The sequence below is a fragment of the Gymnogyps californianus genome, chromosome 16 (genome assembly GCF_018139145.2).
Source record: "Gymnogyps californianus isolate 813 chromosome 16, ASM1813914v2, whole genome shotgun sequence".
NCBI classification, from domain to species: domain Eukaryota; kingdom Metazoa; phylum Chordata; class Aves; order Accipitriformes; family Cathartidae; genus Gymnogyps; species Gymnogyps californianus.
In genome coordinates this window covers 5,433,219-5,455,208 of record NC_059486.1, presented here as the reverse complement: position 1 = coordinate 5,455,208, position 21,990 = coordinate 5,433,219, and the positions used below count along the sequence as shown (strand labels likewise).

The 21,990-nt window shown below is 46.1% G+C and overlaps 2 protein-coding genes across 2 annotated transcripts in view; both read right to left on the bottom strand.

The window, feature by feature from the left end:
- GGT1 (gamma-glutamyltransferase 1) overlaps window positions 1–1,345 on the bottom strand; it is a 129,297-nt gene extending 127,952 nt beyond the window's left edge. The window contains exon 1 of the mRNA XM_050906959.1: window positions 1,335–1,345. The gene's annotated coding sequence lies outside the window, so the exon portion shown is untranslated. The remainder of the gene's footprint in view (window positions 1–1,334) is intronic.
- Window positions 1,346–11,235: 9,890 nt separating this feature from the next.
- Window positions 11,236–20,209, bottom strand: ADORA2A (adenosine A2a receptor). The gene is made up of 2 exons (XM_050906782.1): window positions 19,842–20,209; window positions 11,236–12,212 (listed from the first exon to the last, which is right to left on the bottom strand). Exons 1-2 carry the CDS (start codon window positions 20,189–20,191, stop codon window positions 11,252–11,254), a joined length of 1,311 nt encoding a protein of 436 aa, XP_050762739.1. The 5' UTR covers window positions 20,192–20,209; the 3' UTR covers window positions 11,236–11,251.
- Window positions 20,210–21,990: the final 1,781 nt, after the last annotated feature.

The following is a 21,990-nucleotide window of genomic DNA, read 5'->3' as shown; positions in this document are numbered from 1 at the left end:
TTCTCCTGCTTGTGTTGCCCCAGGGAAATGGGATGTAAGACGCTGCCAACAGCTGTGAGCGAACAAGATTGTCCACGTGGCAGCTGTAAGGCGAACAGGACTGAAGAGAGATAAATTCCTGTCTCTGACAATAGCTAATGGGCTCCAGACAGGCTGGCAGCTGCAAAGCACCCAGTCCTCTGCTCTGGTTCAGCTGACCAGGCACCTCTGGGACTGTACTTTGAGCTGGTGAAGAAAAGAGGCAGAACAAGTCTGCTTCAATCTATTTTTATACTGCAGATCCATCTGCTCCTCTCCACAGCTGGCAAGGCCTGGAGCTCAGCTTAGATCCTCCCAACAAAAGCCTCTTTATGAGGCATGGGAATCCCCCACCACTATCAACACCATTTGGATTGGATTGCCCAGGCAGAGGCTATTTTGGGCACCACAGGTGGCTTCTCCATCTTGCTGAGCAAAGAGATGGAGCCAGCAGATGCCTCGCCACAATGCTAGCCAGCCATACCATCAGCGATAAACTCTGAGCAATGTGGAGGCTCTGATAAGCCCACAGGACCTGGGGGGATGGGACACAAAGAGGCCAAGAGGAGGAGTTCAGGGAATGGGTTTCACAGGTGAGACAGAGCAGAGTTTCCATCAACACAGAGAGCCTCAGAACTGCTTTTGAGACAGAAAAACAACCAGGTGGAGCAGAGCTAACCAGAGTCTCTGCCCTGAGCAAAGCACGAACTCGCCCCACATCGAGACCCAAGATCTTCATTCCACAGACCCTGTACCCTAGAGAGCAACTCCTACTCTGTCTGGGCTAAGCAGAAACCTTTTCTCTCCTTTCCTCTCTGTCCAGGCAGTAACCCCTTCCTTTGTGTTAAGGTTCAACATCTGCTTGCTCCTGTTAGGGAGAGCTCCAAGCCCTGTGCTTCCCCCCGACACACACACAGCAGAAAGCTCTCCCAGCCTCTCCTTTCTCTGTTATCTTATTGCATGGATGCTATTTCCTGTGTTTATTTTTCTTGTCTGGCTGGCTGGCCTGGAGGGTCTCACCTGCTGGAAAACTGCCATTACTTCTCCATCTGCAACACTGACCAAGGATTAGCAAGAAAATAGCCTTAGGTCACTTCTGGTTTCCTTAGGATGCCTGACTACCCGCAGAGGCCAAAGGCCACAGATGCTGAGAGAGAGCAGGTTCCTGTGCATCTTACCTGGAAGCTGACATCAGCAGATGCATCTCTTTAGGAAGCAGAACAGGGACACGTGTTTTACAGCACTGGGATTCATCCGGCGTAGAGAGAACACAGCCACCTGGAAAACACCAAATTCATGGCTACGTCCACAAGGACCTCCTTTCAGAGAGAGCAAACATGTCTGTGCAGCAGACAGAGCGCAGCCTCTTCCAAGACCTGACTGACACAGACTTCAGCGTTCATCCACATGTCACTGACATCCTGACCCCAGGATGCAGCCTCATGCTTTTGATGGGAAGAAAGCATTAAGCTCTCCCTGGGAGGATCGTATGTCCCGCACAGTGCTTCCAAATCAAATGCTGATCGAAAGATCCTCCTGCAAGGGAATCGGAGACTGCTGTTAGCATACAGAGAGCACATCCCTCCCTCCAGCCACACAGTGAAAATCTACAGAGACGTTGTTGCTACAGTTCATTTGAAAGTCCAAGTAGTGCTGAACTACCAGGTAGAACAGAACAGGACAGAGAGCCCCTGCATCTCAGATAAACTTCTTGTGCTTCCTGGGTCTGGCATACAGCAGGAAAGGAGGGATCATCTGCAAATGTAGAACTTAGGATGGGAGGGAACTTGCATGGGAAGCAAGTGCTCAGAGAAAGCAAGCTATAAAGGTTTCTGATTAAAAGCCTTGATTCCCAAGCGTTGGCTCAATCCATAAGGAACAGGGCATCTTGGGTTTAATTTAGTTGCAGATGAATGTTACATGGGTTAGTTCTGCAGACTGGAAGGCCTCAGTGCAAGTCAGGGATATTACTGTATATTTCCTCTGGAAGGAAATCAAAATGCTATTTCTCATGAATTCAGAAAGGACGCAGCTGTAGAACAAGCAGCTGACTCTCAGCTTCAGTTGTGGCATTGAGTTACCAATGGTGGGAGAAAATACTATTTCTGTTTTTCTAATGCAACCTTTAGCATTTTGATCCTTCTGGAATTAGAGGAGGATCTTGAGGAGGGTCTGAGATTTTTTGTCTCCACCCTATTCTGTTAGTGCTTTTGGCATGAATATAAAGAACGGCAGGAAACACTTGGAATACTGGACTGCTCCCAAATGGCAGGCACCTCAGAAACAAGGCAGCCAGTTGTCCTTTACTTTAAGGTACTGAGTGCTCACATAGCCCAGCACCCCAGTGCCAGTGCTGGGTGCTCTCCTCTTGAGACTCTGCCTTTGAATCAGCCATAATCTTTGTGAATTAACTGCAGCTCTCCCCCTGTAGCTTCTCTGGGACTGGGAACGCAAACATTAGCCCTCTTTTCCCTGATGTCTTTTGGCTCTGCAGAATAACTTCACAATCTGACGTGTTACCATCACACAACAGCTTCAGTTTAGCAGCACAGGATTCCCAGTTGTCTGCAAAGGAGCCCTGTATGTCACAGCCCCTGCCACCAGGGCTAGCTCAGAAAACCTGACTGTGATTGCTCACAATCATGGTTAACAGAGGAGATGGTACGGCAGGGATTCACCCGGCAGCAGGCAAGTCTCAGAGCTACCATTCCTGTCACCTGCAAAATCGGCCACATCCTCTGGATGATGGAATTGTTTAATATCACAGGATCCAGCGTGCATGGCAGGGCTGCTCAAAAGACATTAATACAGGAAGCAATACTGTTCAATGCCAACTTAAATGCTTGTCAGGTTATACAGTAATGTGAAAGGATGGGAGTCCTCTTTGCCCCAAGATTCACACCACTGCGAACAGCATTCTTCCTTTGCAAGACATTTCTTTTCTTTTTATGGCCCAGTGGTAAAAGGTTGTATCAGCATGGATTCAAAATGACCTTCATCCAGCCTGGATCAGCATGCTCAGAGATGCCGGGTCCAGTGCACCTGCCCTGCAGAAGGCTTCAGCATCTGCCACTGTTCAGCCCTTCAGCACACCTCCAAAATAGGAACTTGGCAAACAAAGCTAACAGAGTGCATTGCTAAGCAGAACATTCTGCCGAGTCCCAACGCCAGGACTGCATGTTATAGGGCACTTGCCAATTCCTGAGTCAACTTTATTTATTATACACCAGAAAGGTCATGACGAATCTCAAAAGATAAAATCTGTGTCTGTCAAGCCACCTTCCTTATTTTCATTGGCCCAGACCCTCACGTTCCACACCAACAATAACAGGACATGGGTTCAAGAGGCACCATGAGTGCAGCTTACCCTGAGATGGCCCAGGCTTGTTTTGCATTCTTCGTAGAACTGATCCAGGCTGCTCAATTCTCTTTATTAGGACTTATTTTTCTTCTTGGATGCAATCACCACACTGCGCAAGAGCCTTGCATCCCTGGGAACCCCAAAGCACAGGCACAAGCTTTCACAGCCCAGATGATGCCAAATGCCCAAACGATGCAGCTGCAAGTTCTCCAGCAACGTGAAGTATCCAACTGAGATATGCTTAACTCCCATTTAGAAGTAATATCCTGGACTAATACCAGCCCAAAACACATCCCCATGACCTCATCAACAGCTGAGGCAGCAAGATACCCCATGCACGTGGATTTTCTTCACTGTCATTATGAGCTGTTATCTAATCTCCTTGCCTTAGGTAAGGCAAAAAATCAGAGCTGCCTAGGGCTCTGGGTAAATCCTCAGCAAACAAAGCCTGAGTGATTGCAGCGCCAGTGCTGTCAGTGTCCAAGCTAGCAGGTTTAAAGACTGCCCTGGGCTCTGTAGAAGTTGCAGTCACCTCTCTGGATTGCAGCTGGACACTCCCAAAAACCACAGTCCCAGGTTTGGAGTTCAGTGCAACAGGCTCAGACCACACAGTATGGATCTGCACTCCAAATAACTTTGTATTTACACAGTTTGTTCTGAAATTGCAGATTGAAAGCTCTTTTCCCAGTCCTCCCCTTTCACTTGCTGAAAAATCACCATGCTACTCTCAGACCCAAACTTGGCTTAGATCATTTTCTTTGACGTGTTGCAAGGACTCCAATTCTTGAAATGAATTTCTGATTTTCTGAGATCTGGGTAGTACTTTCCTGTCACTCTGCAGGATCTCAGCAGTCACTACTGCAGTCACACAGCAGAGAAATGATAGTGCTTGTAAGAGTGGCACATCTTACAGCCAAAACCCCTCCAACAGTCCGATCCTCAGGGTCATTTCTGAGGAAACGTCTCCAATATTCAGAAGCACCCCCCTTTCTTCTCAGAACAGCACTGAAGAGGAGATTGGGAAGTCGGGGAGGAATACAGGTCCATTTACTATTCAACAAGACTCCAACCTGCAGTGAGTTGCATCATCTAACCTGAGGTGCTTATTTGCGGGATCAGAGAGGTGGATTCCTCCCAGGATCACTCCGAGCTGGCAGAAGTCTCTCTCCCTCCCCTGAATGAACACATGGGGAATCTCACTCCTCACTTGGTCACTTCAGTCAAATGCAAGACAGTGGGAATCTTTCCTGTGAAAGTAAATTGTGAGGTCCACAGGGCCTCAGAAAAGGTGCTCAGAGCTTTTAACTCCCCAAAACTTCTCCTTGAAACACATGATGGTCAAGAGCACAGCAGGTACTTGTATGTACCATTCTTAGCAGCAAAGGCTTCCCTGTTTGGGGGCAGAAGTGACAAGGAAGATCCTGCTGCTTTAAATACTGTGAAAAGCTTTTTAGCCAAAAACATTATCCACCCATTAGTAGGGAAAACACCATCCTCCACAGTCCCATCCTACTTCACCATTCAGAAATGTCATCTGTTCCCCATTGCTGCAGTAAATATTACGCTATTGAGCTATATTATCCTCAGACAGCTCTTAGTCTACAGCAAAAGCCCTGCAAAGTCTAGTTTCTCTGGGTGACTAAAGCCAAGGTGTGGATCTCTGAGCAGAGATTTCCAGATCAGGCCAATTGTGTTGTTAAACTGGGAGCTCTCTCTGTTCTTTCAAGTACTCGCTTTCTTCCCAGGGCCAGGTACGGCCATTGTTCCCCCTGGGCTCCTGCAGACGCCCATTGTTCCTCTGAGCTCCTGGCCTTTGATGCTGCAGAACAAAACACACAGTGTTTGTGAAAGGAGGGAAAAATCAAAAAGCTTTTCAATTACACAGTTGGTTGAATAGCTCGGGCACAGCTGGCCGCAGAGCACCAGGGTGCCAGCACCTCTCCACAAACTGGGGCCTCCAGCGAGGCCTCTAGCCCAGCTGCAAAGTGAACCAAAAGAGGGAATGACCAGTAGTTGATGGTTATCTGGTGAACGTTCATTTCATCACTTCCCAGTTCCAAATGCTCCTGGACTGTACAGACTTTCACTAACCTCCTCACACACACATTTAGTAGCTGCCAGCTGGAAGAAGCTGGAAATTATTCCTGCTTCATGCTGTCAGCATTGCTCAGAACTGGCTTGAGAGACACCACAGTAGCATCTAGATTCACTGCTTCCAGTTCTAGACTAATTTGGCTGACACCAGGCTGGGGCTAGCTCAGCCTGAGTGGCATTGGCAGAACAGGACAGAGGTCTGAAATTGTGATGGTCTTACAAGGAGGTCTGAGGTGTACCAGCAGGGCCATGTGGAAGGAGAGAAAGCAGGCTCGGATGCTCCAGTCACAGCTGGCAAAGTTGCTTCATGGTCCAGTTATGGACCCTTCAGGTCCTGCTATGTAACACACTGTTCCTGACACTGCAGTGGTTTGGGCAAATACAGCGCTCTACCTTGTGTTCAGTACGCAGCTGTAAATATTTTCTCTTATTGCCAAGATGACAGATCCCAGGATGTCAGAGATGTGAGGGGTCTTCTAGTCCATCTGGGTCTGTCACCTTAGTCCACGCTAGTATCTTCTGCAAAAGAATAGGCAGTGCCAGGGAGAGAGCTCTCCGGAAGGATCCATCTATGGAAAAAGCTAATAAAATAGTAAGAAAATACTTGCACAAAAAAGGGCCAGCCAGCCGGATCTTCCTGGGACAAAGGCACTCACGCTCTCTTTTACAAATATATTTTATTATTTTAATGCTTATTAAGAAATGTAACCAAGACAGACTCAGCAGCACCAGCGGCTCCTCACTGCCCAGCAGTCTGATGACTTCACAGATATGAAAACTTCACAGATTCAAAAAAACCTTTGGTCAACTCACTTTAAATACATATGCATGCACAGATTGTCCCACCCCCTTCCCTCCCCTCCCACTGGTAACTAACAAACAGAGGGAAAACAACAACTATATTCATAAAACATTTAAATTAAAAGAGTAATTGTTTTATAGTGACAGCGTGTGCAGCAGGGTGTTCATAGTGTCTTGGTTTGCAGACCACAGAGACAACTGCTCCACAGGACGGGGCAGGAACACCAGCTCCTGAGACAGAGTGGGGGAAGCAAAGGATGTTCTCAGATCAACAGGTTCCAGTCTTGATTTTAACACGTCCTTGTGTGAACAGTCCCAGCAGACAAATAGGACAGGGACCTACACACAACATTGCCCCAGTTTTGGGATTCTCAGTCTGTCAGGGTTAGTCACCTCTCATGCAAATGAGGAACTGGTGTGATTTAGTTACTCTTGATGTGGTTTACTGTAAAGAAGGCCAAAAGCTCAGGGCTAGAAAGAAAAAACTCTCTGGTATGACTCAGTGCAGTTTGATGCCCAAAACAAATTGGGAGAGAACTGACTATTAGGCAGCTAAACTTAGCAAACACCACTAGAGAGTATTCTACAGTTTTAATGCATCGCAGCACTGTTACAGCGTGCTCATCCTTCCCACAGAATATGGCTGGATTGATTTGTTTTTAGGTAGGGCGCATGCTCATGAAGCAGAAGAGCTTTTGTTACACCTGGACACGCTCATGAAATGGGACAATGTATCTGAAAAGGAGATAATTCACAAGAACCATCTCTACCTCAGTCACATATAGACCGTGTGAAGTCAACCCTCCGCAGACATCAGGCAAGGTTGCCCCTCTGCAGTGACCCCAGGAGAGCTGTAAGACTGTACATCCTTTCCAGAGTCCTTCCTCAGCAAGTCACACCTTGGTCTCATGCCAGCACCATCTGTGCAATCCCCAGCACCTCCTAGCACATTCCCGCTCCCCTGAAACCCTCCTAAACACCTACCCTACAAATCTTCCTTCACCACCAAGATTTTCCATCTAACCTTAACCCTCCAGTCTGCTCCCACACCTTAGACTCTTCTATATCCACCAGCAACCCCTGGAGCCTCTTTTCAAAGAATGATCAAAGATTCCCACCACTCCATATAACTCCCAAATCCATCTGCACAATAAGCTTCCTAGCACCAACTGGGATCAGTGGCAAACCCTTTCTGTCTACAGTAACCCCAGCCATCCCACCATGCCAAATTGCCTCTCTGCTCAAGAGCTGCAGTTCAAGCTTGCACAGAGCTTTGAAATACTACCGATCCAAAAGAAACTCTGCAGGACAAAGCTGTAAGTGCATTTATTTGCACACACAAAAAGCAGTGCCCTATTGAGGAGAGGGCCCCAAGAAGAACTCTTGATAAAATTACTCCCAGCAACTGATCAAACTTTACTTTCTCCAAAACCCTATAAAGGAAATAAACCCTGGAGCCTAAGAGCTTCCAGGGAATGGTGAAATTCATGGAATGCCCTCACGCCAAACAAGGCACCACATCTCTCTGTGGGTCTTCAGCCATTTTTAGTAAGAAGTTCCAGTTCAATGAAATTAGTCTCTTCTTACCCCAGCTCTTACTCTCTGGACCCACTGCACCTTGGATTCCCAAGGAGGTCTTCTCCAGCCTCTCCTGATGGTCACCTCATTCTTCCCTTTGTCTTGGTACCATCTTTGTTTATCCAGAACAGCTATATTTCATCAGCTAAACATTCTTCAGCTGGAAAGAAAATGGTGATATGAGTGGGGAGGTTAGGAAAAAATTATTTAACTTTCACTTTTCTAATGATCCCTGCCCTACGCAGTTTGGAAGACAGCTATTTTTCTCAAGAGTGGAGAGCACTGCCAGGAGAAGGAAAGAGCACACTTCATTGATGGGACCCTACAGCTTCTGTTTTTTAATTTAAAAACAAAAAAACAAACAAACAAACCTTGAAATCATGATCCCTAGGAAATAAGAAATAAGTCGTCCAAAATTCTGTTCAAAAGGCTCATGTTCCCCCCAACAACTGCTTCAGAAACATCTTCTGAAGGTCCATCTCAGACATATGTTTGCCAGAAGGCACACAGCATGTGGTGCAATTGCCATCCTTTCCTTCCTGTGACTACAGACTTCCAATTCTATATAAAACATGCTGCCTCCTCACCCCCACTGCACTTCCTCCTGCACACATCCCCCGGCCCCTTCACACACCCTTTTCATTTCAAATCTGGATCACTAATATTGAAAGGGACTGGACACACTTGGGAGACATCTCAAACAGAAACAGAAAAGCTAATTTCAAGACATCTGGAAATTCCGTAAGCTTGCATGGCGATCTGGCTGGGCAGGAAAGTTTTCCAGAGGGACAATCCTAAGTTTGTCGCATCAACATAGATCAACTTGATTCTTGTGGCAAACAAGCAAGAAGCTGCCATAATTGAGTGTGAGGAAGCTCAGGAAACAATAGAAAGCTACCAACCCACATCAGCTGTTGAAAGTCTGATGCAATGTGGCATAAAACATCCCTTTACAACGGCAACTAAAGCTCAATAGGAGACACTTCTGCACTCATGTGTGTTCCAGCATGTGAGCGATGCTATTTTCCCACACTTCCTTCCCTGCTCTGCTTCTTTGTGGACCTAATTGTTATTGACATGAATACCGGATGTAATCTTGTGTTATTCTTAGAAACATTTCAGCTCCCAACTGAGGCCTGAAGAGATCAGACCCCCATTTTCCTGAGTGAGTTCCTCTGCCACTGTTACAGGAGGTCAGAAGAGCCATCCCACAAATAATCTACAGAAATATTCCATCAAGAGTAACAAGATCCCAAGTCACCCTACAGAGGAACTACCTATGACGTCAGTCACAGGGAAATGGCTTAGTGTTTGTTAATGGTGCTGGAGTGATAATCCACTCCTCTGACGTTAGACTACGTGGAAGAGCCGTGCCAAGAAAGCAGCAATTCAATTAAACTGTGAAGTCTATTGTTCTACAGACTTGCCTGTATTTCTGCTAAGGATTGTGGTGGCAACCACATCTTTTTATCCATCTCACAGTAAGCTTTGTGCTAGCCTGGAGCACATTCAGCATTGTAAACTCCTCCCCACCTTCATGTAGGGAGACTGGCAAAAAGAAAATTCTCCTCAAATAAAACTGACTTTTCATTTTAATAGTTCACAATATTTAAAATAAACATGGAATAAGAACACACAAACCTAACCTGCTCTTCCTCAAATACCAAAATCCAGTTCCCCTTTCCTTTCTGAAAATGAGATTATTTGGCTTCTGAAATGTTAGTGGACAGACATGAGGAGGAGTCAGGTTTCGGGGATGATATTTCTGATATTTTCAGCTAGGGAATAAGCTTCAGATCCCTGGAATTACCAGACTTTTAGTTTTCCAGTAGGACCATTACTACCTGTCTCTCCAGAAGGGTGGTGGTATTGGACATGGATTATTTGTCTGGAAAACAAAAACCAGACGATCTTTAGGTAGAATTCAAGCTGATGTGACATTCTGCTGTCCTTGAGCTACCAGGCTTCATAAGTGATACAGAAAATTATCAAACTGCTGTGAAACACCTGTACAACAAACCACATCAGTGCAGACACTTGCTGCAGCACAGATTTGCCTGTTCTCTTACACGGACTACTGCAGTTTCTAAGCTGATTTCCACTACTACTGACGCCTTTCAGCTTCTCAGAGTAGGAGCATCTTCTAACCAGACAGACCCAGCTCTGTTGACCTCTGCACCGCAGGGACACATCAGGCTTCACAGTAAAGCACATCAGGAAAAAACTGAAATCACAGGAGAAAAGGTGTTTAAATAGAGCTCATTGGAATTCTAAAAATAAGTGTTAGGTATGTGTGTCTGTTCCTTTCTACCCAAGAAAGAAGAAAAAAATCCCACAGCCTTTTGAGTGAGGATGAAAATGACCAAAATATTGAAAATTAGCTCCCCTCACACACATTTGGGGCCATGGAAAGAATTTGCATTCTAGGAGCTCAGGAGGACAAGCACAGAGATGGGGGGAAAAAGCAGACAGTGCCCACCAGCTTACAGACAGCTCACCCAACAGCTCTTCACAACACCTCAGGGCACAACCGCCCTGGTGACACAGACTACATCCTGGCCCGCTTGTCTGCTATCTGCAGCACCATGTCCTGCTAACAGCCCTTTTGCTAAGGGAAATCCATATTACAGACTCCATTTTCATTATTTGTTAGACAAAGTGGAGAGCTATGAGGTTATATTTGCCTTGTGCATCTGGAACATTGAGCGCTCAGGGAATGGATATGAGTTCTTGCCCATCTTTTATAACTTAACATAAAGTAATCTTATCAAGACAAGAAAAAAAACCTTTTGAGCAACCTGTTGCAGTATAAGCTTTAAAAACATGAACTGAAAGACAAAATGCCATGGTTGAAGGTATCCAAAGTTCCCATCAGGTAAATTGCTTCCCTCTCCAAGCAGTTGCTGGCATCCTTCCTGACCAACAGATGTTGCTATCCCCCTTCTGTTTGTTGCAGGGCCAAAGTACTAAAAGGCTCCTTCCCTGTTGCTCTTTGCAATTCAGTGAATACTTCCAGCCATGCTTTTATTTCTGTTGGTAAAGACAGCAAAACTGACATACAACCACAGATACACAGTACAGCATAATGTCATGATATGCCCTGCATCAGCAGAGTCTCCCAGTGCTGAACTTGGAATGCCATCTTTGACCTTGGCACTGTTCTTGGTGACAGGTCATTGATGGGTAACATGTCCCTCCTTCCTTAGTCCATTTCAATGGTCTCTTGGCTTTTCTCCAGTCTAGTATTTAGGATTATCCCAACAGTCCTGGGCAGGGACGCCTTTCTCCACAGCGGCCTGAATACACACCACTCCCCCCGCCCCCCAACCTCCCCTTCTGCCATGGCAGAGGTCACCAATGGAAAAAAAAAATTCTACCAGGAAGACTTTGAAAGTCTCATCAGGAAACATCAGCTGCTGCAAAGGCTGCTCTTTCCAGATCTGAGTAATACACCGGGGCATCAATTAGCTCTTCACTGTGAAGCTCCCTGTTCTTGCACACATCTGAGAGAATCCCATTTTTGCAGGAATGTGGGAGATGCCCATTTGTCTCCACGTCCAGAGCATTTCCATTCTGGTGCCATTCCAAGCCAGCTTTGCATTTGTTTAAGTCCTGCTTTTCAGGATCCCTGTGGATCTCTCCATTGGTGTATACCTCTAATGCATACTCACTGATTCGTATGCTGGCGTTCTCTGCATCCCCACCATGAGTGGAAGTCCTAGAGCTGGCTGTTCCTGCCTTGAATGGCTCCTTCCGGCCCAGGATATGCTGGCTGATGATTTTACGGAAGGTGTATCGGAACTCCCTGATCCGGTAAGCATAAATTAGAGGATTTACAACCGAGTTGGCATGAGACAGGATAATAGCCAGATACATCAGCCAGAGGGGAGCATGGGCACAATCCGGGCAAAAAAGGGTAAAACAGTTAATAATATGTAGTGGAAGCCAGCAGACTGCAAACAACCCAACAATGATGGCTAAAGACTTAGCTGCGTGGACCTCCTTCTGCAAAGTGGAGCGAGAACGTTCCCCATGTACCATCTTGTTCTCCATCTGCTTGAGCTGTCGCCGGGCTGCCATGAAGATTTTCAAGTAGATACCAAACATGAGGAGGAGGGGCAAGAGCACACAGGCAAAGAAGTTGTAGTAGACCATGTACTCCATGGTGACCACAGCCTCAAAGAGACATGCCACCATACTGTTGCTGCAGTTGATGGGAGAGGACTTATTGGAACCCAGCTCTTCGATTTGGGAGCGATTGTGCCACCCTAGCATTGGTGTCAAGCCGATGATGAAAGATAATACCCAGCAGATGGCAATGATACCTTTAGCTCGAGAGCCGGTCACCAAGCCATTGTACCTATAAAGCAGAGGAAATGGGAATTACATTAGTATCATTCAACAAGCCCCTGACACCTAACCAACTTCCCAATGGCCCAATGGCCCAGAAGACAGAAGACAGCAAGAAAGGCACCTGCTTCTTCAGATGGACCTTTGAACTGCCATGCAGAACCCATGCAGCACAGCACAGCAAGGACTCCCATGGTGACACTGTATGACACCTATTTCCCTCCCCTTTCCTTTAGGCAGTGAATAGGTGACAGAAAAGCAGGGAAATTAATACAGTTTTCATCTGTGTTCCTTCCCTCCACCAGCCCACTTGGTCATGCACATAGATCTTGCAGCCTGAATAATCAACAGCACTGCTCCGACCCTTGGTGATGAAGACCGCTCTGGCTTTCTTGCCAAAGGCTGAGGTAGTTCCTCCTTTCTGGCAAAGGAGCAGCCTTATAGCATGGAATTGCTAGGTCTGTCTTGCAGTAGATCTGTAAGCCAAATAGCACAAAAGAACTCGGAGGCACAGTGCCATCGGCCCCATGTCCACGTTCAGGTGTGCTCCAGGGAAATTCTCCCGACTCAATTGCAGAAGCCAGGCTGGCATTGCCTTGCACAGCACCTCAGGCTGCTCCACAACGGCACTTTCAGGAAGGCCAGCACCACCAACCTTCCTTAAATAACTGAGACTAGTCAGCAGTTTTCCTCACCAGCCCAGCTAAGCTGACCTCATGTGTTTCTCAGAAAGGAGGAATTAAGCTGAGGACAGCGCTCTGACTACAGGTGTGCTGTGGGCTGCACTGCACACACCAAAGGGGACTTCAATGGTGGAGGTATTGATATGCCTGGCTGAAGGCAGTGCTCTTAGCAGTAAATTCTCCACGATCTGTTGAAAGAGACAATAAGCAACATGGTAAGAATCTGACAGTGCAGCCAGGGACCTTGGTTTGTTTGAAATATCAGCCAGTTCCCAAGGCCTCACAGGTTACTGCGAGTCCCGAGCTGACTCCACCAGTTCTTCTCTCTGAAAATGTAAATCAGGGCAACAGTTTAACATTTCAATGCAATTTCCTTCCCTTGGTAAGGCTTAGAATGGAAAGTAGATGGCCAGATTCCCACGTTGTCCAGCGTGGGTCCCACACTGTACTTGACCCCATGTGTCTGCAATCGGACAATGGTAGTGCTGGGCTCCCAGTGTTTACCCAATGCTCTTTCTCCTGTCCCCAGAATTCTCTCAGCAAACAAACATTAAAAAAGAATAATTGAACAAGCCATAGAAATCTTTCCATCTCTCAATGAAATAGTTACTCCCACAGGTTCATGCTCCTATCCCAATGCAAGTTCAAGACAGGAGAGGAGAGAGGCTGCTTTTGCCGGGCACAGAATGGAGATGCTGCACATGCTTTAAATCCCTGCTGATGGACCTTGGAAAAAAACCTGGCTCCACACAAGACCCGGCAGGCTTGAGTCTCCCTTCCTCAGTTGCATTTCAAAATCAGAAAAGAGGGAATAAGTGAGAGAGCCAACCACACAATTCCCAGTATGCAAAATACACTGAAATCCTCCTTCCAGAAATGAGGGAGGGATTCAACTGATTCTGAGAGATAAAAAGGTTTCTCCAGCAAGAGGTGGATCCTGCTCAATGCTTAGGGGATGCTAAGGGCACAGCATGGATGGTAGCAGGGAGCTGCTCACATTCAGACCTCATCAACACAGCAAAACAGCATCTGTGCTTTGAAAAGTACACTCAGGGAGCAAGAGATTGGCTGAAGGCACTTGAAGCTTGGAAAAACAAAAACCAAAAAAAACCCCTCAAAACCCTGCAGCCCTGGAACTGGCTACATCTTGTCAGAGGAATTTAGAAATTGTGCAGCTGTTATCCCACGACTAGAGATGTCCCTTCCCTTCCACTAAAAATATATTCATTACTGCTCCAGGCAAACACCCCCCCCACTTCTCCCTCCCTCTTACCCTCTGGGGATTCCCATGCAACAAACTTTACAAGGCTTAAGAACAGCACTTAACCCAAGCAGCTGCCTGCTTTCCAGCTGCAGTGTATTGTGCTGGCAGTGGCAATTATCAACCTATCAGTGAGTGCATTTCCACAATGCCTTGCTCAGTATCTCCAAGGGTTGAGAGAGACAGCTTACAGCATCGTGATGTAGTGTGTGGCACTATGTTGGCCAGGTACCCATTGAGAAGTGTTCATTTGCTTGGGAGAGCTTAACTTCTAGGATATACATGAGACACCTCTGGCTGACTTGGCTGAAGTAGGGTTATTGTCCAGACGGACCTTCCTGGACTCATTGCTTTTGTCCACTTAGAGATGTCATCAGGCTGGTATTGAAGAGTTTGTGCACCTATCTAGGCATCTTTCTAGGCTCACAGCAGCCAGGCCAAAGCTACTCTCTGTATCCCCAGTGCTGTACAGCTCTATGTGGTAACTTCAGGGCTTCCAGGAAGCATCACATATACTGTGAGTTGCTGGCACCTATACAGGAGACACAGCCTGCTGAAAGGAGCTGGTCACACCTACAGTCCATGTTCTGCATAGTTGGCGGGTGACTTTGTAGCATGTCTGATGTGTCCAGACAGCACTGGATTGTCTGTGCACAAGGAGTTCTCGTGCTTCCTGGAAATACTGGACTTGTTACACAAACAACTTCTACTCGTGAAATTCCAGACACAAAAAACATTAGTGCAGAGCACAGGGACACTCACGATGGAGTGGGGTGTGGGGATAAGGTCACCTGACTCCTCTAGAAAACAAACCCCACTTTTGCAAACACAGGAAAATGGGGAGGTTTTCCCCAAAATAAGTCCACCTGCCCTGCTGCTCTCCCAACCATCAGGCTGGCAAACTGACTCCAGGGGAACAGCTGCCCTTGGTGAATGTACAACTCATCTGTGCTGCCTAGAGTAACTTGGCTGAGCATCTGATGCTTCTGGGTCCTTGGCCTAAGCTCTGTGTCATCGAGGCAATGATTCCTGCACAAAGTACCTCACTAGTCTGATTCATAAACTATGAAGCTGGGTGGAAGGCAGAGCTGGTATAAGAACCACAGGGTCCTCAGGTAGACGTTGAAATCTTTCCATACATTGCATGATATGTAGCTGGCCCAACTCATTGTCGCAGCATCCAACCAGCCTGCTGCTTGTCTTCCAAACCCACGTCTGGTTGACAGCACTGCACATCTTGGCCAGATGGCTCTGCCATGCATGGAGCATGTTTCAGCCACCTTTACTGCATCACACCAGAAAGCCTGTGCTCAGCATTGAGGGCACTGGGCTTTAATCTGAATTCCAGCAGTGCTCAATGGTTTTCAACAAATCACTAGAAAACACTGTTCACTGAACACATCCACTCAACAGCCCACACCTCAGGCAGCTGCAGTCACAAGGGGCAAGACAAAAGGAGGACATTCTATCCCTATTACATGTATCTGGAATTGAGAAACACTGACAATCCCAGATCATCCAGGAGATCTTGTGGCAGAGCAATAAACCAAACCCAGACCTTCTCATGCACCACCTGAACAATCCTTTCCCAGAACTCTCAGTCAAGAAACTTTCTCCCCTATTACCAAGCGCTAACTGATACTAGTGCTTGTCTCTGCTATGGAGACAGGGTAGGGTGGGATCCCACAGGTGGGCACAGGGCTCTAAACAGCAGAAGCGGTAATGGTGGACAGGCACCGTTCTTTTGCTCATGGCATGATCAGCTTCCAGACTAAAACCTTGGTAACAGCAAGTTCCACTGTGGCCCATGAAGCCATAGACAACTGGCACTGCTTTCAAAGCCATGCTCATGCTTGCTCAAAGGAGGAAGTGAATTATTCTTCTTTCATATTATGCTGAATCTGCCCATAATCTATTTGACACAAACACGAGTGCATGTAGGAAATGCTTGTCATAAAGTCAAAAGGTTTATGGTGAGCAGGGAAAGAAGTAAGTCCGGATATGGCTCAAAGTGACAAAAAAACATTAAATACCTGATTCACTGATTCAGATGCTCATATATGAGCATTTGAGAAGGCAATCCTAGAGAATTAAAGCAACTGCTGAAACAGACTGTTCTCAGCACAAAGGTCCCTTCCACGTCCTATACTTTATTCAGGGTTTGCGTTCATCTCCCCTATTCCTCCTACCCCAGACTTTGAGAAGCCAGTTCTTCATGTCTAGCTCTCCTAGCCTCTGGTAGAAAAGCATCCCAATGTCACCTCAGAGCTGCAGTTTCAACCACTACTACATGGGACAAATCTGTCCCAATGTTCCAAACGTCAGGGAGCTGCACCTTAGTAATGCTTTCCCAGAGAAGCATCCCAGTAGCTTAAGCAGTCATCTCCAAAGCAACTTTCATCAGAGGAAAAGGTCTGCACTGCAGCAAATTACTGTAGTTGGCACTGTATGACCTGCGTAAGTATTTATGCCACAGGTGAACACCTGAATCCAGCACTCAGAGCAAGCAGTAACCTGAGAAAACTTTTCTGTTTGGCTGCAGGAAGAAAAATTTCTCCTCTCTTTCCAGTGCATCGGCGCTACCTGTCCTTCACCATGGGAGTATCTTTACCACAAATGCCTGCACAAGGGCACGTGGCTGGGCACCATGCCCGTGGAGCATTCGCTGGCACCAAAGAGCCTGGAAAGTGGCAATTGTTCTTGGCCCATGACTTCATCCTGGAGCTCAGGCTCCCAGCCAGTTTTGTTTAGAACACCCAGGGATTTTGTATCAGCAAGCGCAGGTTTTCAGGTACCTGCCATGTTAGAGAGACAGTTCGGATTTTTTCCTAGACCAAACAATGGCTCGGACTCACTTCCTTAGGATGGCTTTATTGCCACTTGCAGAGCATTACATTTGTATAAAACCTGGCAGAATTCAGCAAAGTGTTTGAGAACCTTCAGAAAGTTTATCAAATTCTACACAATGTTTTAATCATTTGAAAGGTAGAACCCACAAGACACAAATTCAAATTCACAAATTAGTTTTTATGTATTTTTAAATTTTACCTATAGATGTCTTTCCTCATTGCAATTTTTTTGGGGAGGGTCTTTTATCCACAGAAAAATCATTCCAAAGGTAACTCTAATTATGTACTGAGGTGTCCAAAACCAAGCAGTATCAGAAATCCCACTCTTCTGCCTCCTTAATACTAGCAGTTTATTTGTGTGAGAATACACATCCACATATGTATCCACTGAGACATGCAGTTACCTTCCTTAGGACAAATCAGACATGAAACAGTTCAAAAGAAAAAGAAGAAGAAAAAATAGGTTTGGCCCTTTTCGGTTTTGCTGGAGTGAAGGAAGTCTGATTTATTATTATTTTAAGAGCATTCATCTAATGAATATTAGGAATGCCTGGTGTTACCTTTCTTGTCCTCTGAGGAGGAGAGAAAAGGCTTTCCCAGGCATTAAAAGGATGGGGTGAAAACGTTGCATCTTTAGTGGCAGAAGTTTCCTTCCAGAGGTTTGACACATTTTTGAGACAACCAGATATTAGAAAAAGAAAAAAATGAGGATGTGAGCAGTCTGAATCATATCACATTTCCCTCTTCAGCTAATCAGCTTTCACTTTCTCAGCACATCTGAGGCTCTAAATCTAATGCTTATTCATCCATAAATTCTTAAGGGGAAACACAATTGACAAGTTCTTCGCTCCTACTGTAAAAGGACAAACCATCAGAGGACAAGGAGGGGGAGGAACCCATGGATCTACCTGCGGGTTTCTGCATCCAATCAACTCCACTGTTTCTGGGGGGGAAGAGGGCGTGCTCTGTTTTTTCAAAAACAAAATAGCAAAACCGGTACCGTGCCCAGCACTGATGAATTTTGATTCTTCTAAAAGACTCTACCTTGGCCATTCCAGGAAACTAAATTTTCAAGACAATATAGTTACAGTGATACCCCCAAAAATGGACAGAAATCCAGATTTTTAAAATCCTTTTCCTGGCAAGTCATCCTCTAGCAATAAGAGCACTTAACCTGTCAGCAGAAGTCTTCAGAGTTAGATCATGAGAGATGAATTAAAGACATTAGCCCTTCTCAAAATCATTTCAGAGGCAAGCTCCCGAGGGCTACTCTACCTATATTTCTTTGTACCATTTATCATTATTTTGGTTTATAAACTAAAACCATCTATATGTAGAACTGTAGAAAAGTGGAGACAGTCCAATTTATAAGGTAACTAATATTGATAGTTTTCTCTGCAGTGGAATGGAATAGTTATTCCTTACAACTACGTCAAAAGTAGAGGCTGTAACAGGTATGACTATAGGTTTGGAAAACAACAATTAACAGTAATGTTATAGCAGCACAAGCTTGCTGAGGCAAGGCGTCAGGAAAGACTATGCTGCACTGGTCCACATGGAAAGGTAATCTCCGCAGCTCTAGGGAAAAGAATGTTTTCTATTTTTGAATGGGAGGTTTGTGTTAAGTGACATAAGTGCTGGATGACCAAAGTATTCACAAGAGACAAAACTAAATTGCACAGGTCAACACAAGTGATTTAAGCTCAACAGGAGTGAGGATGTCCAAAAACTCAAACTTGAAAGCACAACAATCGGGAATTTGTTTCATTTTTGCAGCCACATTTGTTGTTCAGGATAGGAAGCGAGTCCCTCCATTCCTGAGAGCATGCTGCATCCTCCTAAGGACAAGACGGGAAGGAAGGAGACTCCTACACTTTGCCTGCACTGGCCTCTCCTGGGGCTTCCTCTACATCTTTCGAGCTTACTGAATGACTCGGAAGCATTGTCACACAACATTCAAACCCAGCCCACAAAACGCAATGCTGCTTTGCACCCACGGTGAGATATATCCTGTCACAACAATGTGCTTCTGGAAAACTGAACTGAATAGCAGCCCCTGTGCGTGTGGCAAAACTTCCCCTTGTCCCACATCAGCCTCCCTGGTTGCACACAAAGTAGCTGCTAGTCATATTCAGCTTTCAAGCTCTAATATTGAAACGTCCTTTTCTTCCTTTAAACTCCAGAGTAGAGACCACAGAATAACCATCTGCAGGTCTGGGTTGGGACAAGCCTCTGCCTTGACCTAATACGTGCTTTGCTTCCAGAGGCAGTGCCTAAGCTAGTCCAAATCTTCCTAAGGCCCATTTCTTCATAGCCTGCTGCTTCTCCTCCCTTCGCATTTAACAGATCCCCAAGAGAAAACCCCCATCCACACTCTCCACAACCCTGCTGCTACAGCTGCAGGCAGAGTCCCCCATTCTCCCCATGGGGAAGGAAGCAAGTTGACCTCACCCCCTTTCTGCTCTCCACCATGTATTGCTTTAGCTCCACTTTCCCACAGTGATCCTTCTTGTGCTGTTGGCTGCAGCTCAGAGTGCAGGTTATTGAGGTTACTGCACGATCCTGTCTAAATATGGAATGGCAGCTCCTAGGCAGCACTGTTGCGATGCCATGGGCATACACCGTATGAGGACAGAGAAGAACTGGAAAAAGAAGGGACCAGAATATCCAGCAGCCAAGGCAGCCTTCAAGACCTAGAAAAGTTTTTTGCAAATTACAAGAGAAAAAGTGCTGATCCTCATTTAACTTTTCCTTCCTCGATTCATCTCCAGGTCTGTTATTTTCACTGATGTTCGTCCCTCACCACCCAACCACCCGTCCATCCCCCCAGCCCAACCTGTGCTTACCTGAGGGGTATGCGGATCGCAATGATTCTGTCAATGGCAATAGCAAGGAGGCTGAAGATTGAACTCTGAGTCAAGACCAGGACGAAGCAGGCAATGAAAAGGCAGCCATAGAAGAAGGCACAGAAGCCAGTGCTGATGGTGATGGCAAAGGGGATTGCCAGCACGCCCACGGCAATGTCAGCAGCAGCCAGGGACACCACAAAATAGTTGGTGACGTTCTGCAAGTTACTATTCAAATAGACTGCCCAGCAAACCAGGATGTTCCCCAGGATGGCCAGCACTGCAATGACCAGTTCCAGGATGATGTAAGCTACGTCTGAGAGGAAGTCTTCTTTCCCATGTACTAGCATGGTGAGAACGACCAGGCCAATGTGAGAACGTGCCAGAAAAGCTCAGCGTTCATATCTGCAGAGCACTGAACAGCCAAGACACCTCAAAGCTGCCTGGGGTCTGAAGAGCACTCAGCTGCCAGCCGGTGAAGGTTGCTCACACACACCCTTTTCTCCCCATAGTTGTTCAAGATCTTTACAGTAGCAGGTGTCAAAAAAAAAAACCAAAAAACCAGGACTTGCCCACTCCAGCAAAGTGGATTAACCAGATGCAGAATAATTCAAACTCCAGCAGACGAATGGACAGGAGAATCTCTCACGTAGACATACACTGCTCCCCAGGCCACAAAGTCCAGCAGGCAACACGACACAGAAAGTGTATTGTATGGCAGCATCACATTGGCTGTGACTTTTTGTTTCCTGTTGACAATCACACTGCTAGTCATGGCTTCCTGTCATGTACATACCTACTAGCAACATCCTCCAGTTCTCTTTTTCACCTTTTCCCACTAGGACTTGGGAAATATTCTCTTCAGCTTCAGCTAAAGCAAACATTCAACTTCTTCACTTGTAGTTTCCTTTAAAAAAAACAAAACAAACAAAACAAACACCAACCATATACGCTAAGTAATCAGCTCTATGAAGGAGATGGAAAAAGCAAAATCTCATTAAAGTGGTACATTAAATTGATAACGGATATTAAACAGACCTAGAAGAATACATCTTTGGCAAAAATCTCACATTTTGTCTATCCTGAAAGCTGCAGGGCCAAACCCAAGGTTCAGGAAGGCAGTATTTCACAGTGGTGATGAGAAACAAGGGGTGTTTTGTTTTCGAGGCTACCAACTGAGCTGGCACTTCAGCAGCTGCTCAATAGTCTGCCCTGAAACACGAGAGCCCCACTAATTATGCCTTGGCAAGTGCTGTGGCTGCACAGAGGAAAGGTGGAGGAGCCTTTTTACATACACCTGTCTCCCTCTGATCACAAACACAAGACTTGAGCCATCACATGCTGCCCACCCTCACGTACTTTGCCACAAAAGCATGCTGCACCAATACACTGCTCTGCGATGACATGAACCTTCATTCATAAGGGGGTTATGTTGCTAGCATGTGCGGTCACCACTCTGTTGCCATACCCAGTCTTTCCTTCAAGTGCACAGATACTGGAATGTGATCAGGGAGAATAGTTTAAGGTATGTCAGACAGTGACATCTTTGAGGACTTTCCTGCTGGGTACGCACACTCTCTGCAAGGGTCTCTGCAGGTTCCCCTCCTGCAATGCCATCGTTTTTGTTCATGTAAATATTTATCCTATAAGCAAACCATTTATTCATTATACCTGCATTGTCCATAGTGTTTGTTGCATCCACAGATTCAGGTCAGCATCATTCTTCAACTACAACCAGCCAGAAACACATTCACCAAGATACACCTCTCCCAGAAACACACACATAGGCACAATGCCAACATCATCTCTCAAGTATACATTCATGTTCCTGTAGTATCATGCACACAAATCTGGGACTAAAATTGGTGCCACTTGCAAGGAAACATAGTCTCTACAGCTGCCATTTCATATGAACAGATACACATCACCTACATGCTTACATGCCTCACTTGCACACTAATCTTGCAGATCACCTCATGTCTCTGCCCTCAGATATGGGTGCATTTCACCACAGTTTCAGCTAAAAATATAGCAATGGAGAATACAGTTCCCTGAGCTTCGTGCCACAGTCAAGAGAGAATTGTTTGCTGTCCTACCCTGTTACTTCCAGAGTGGGTTTTAAACCTTATTTAGCAAGCTTTAGCAGTAA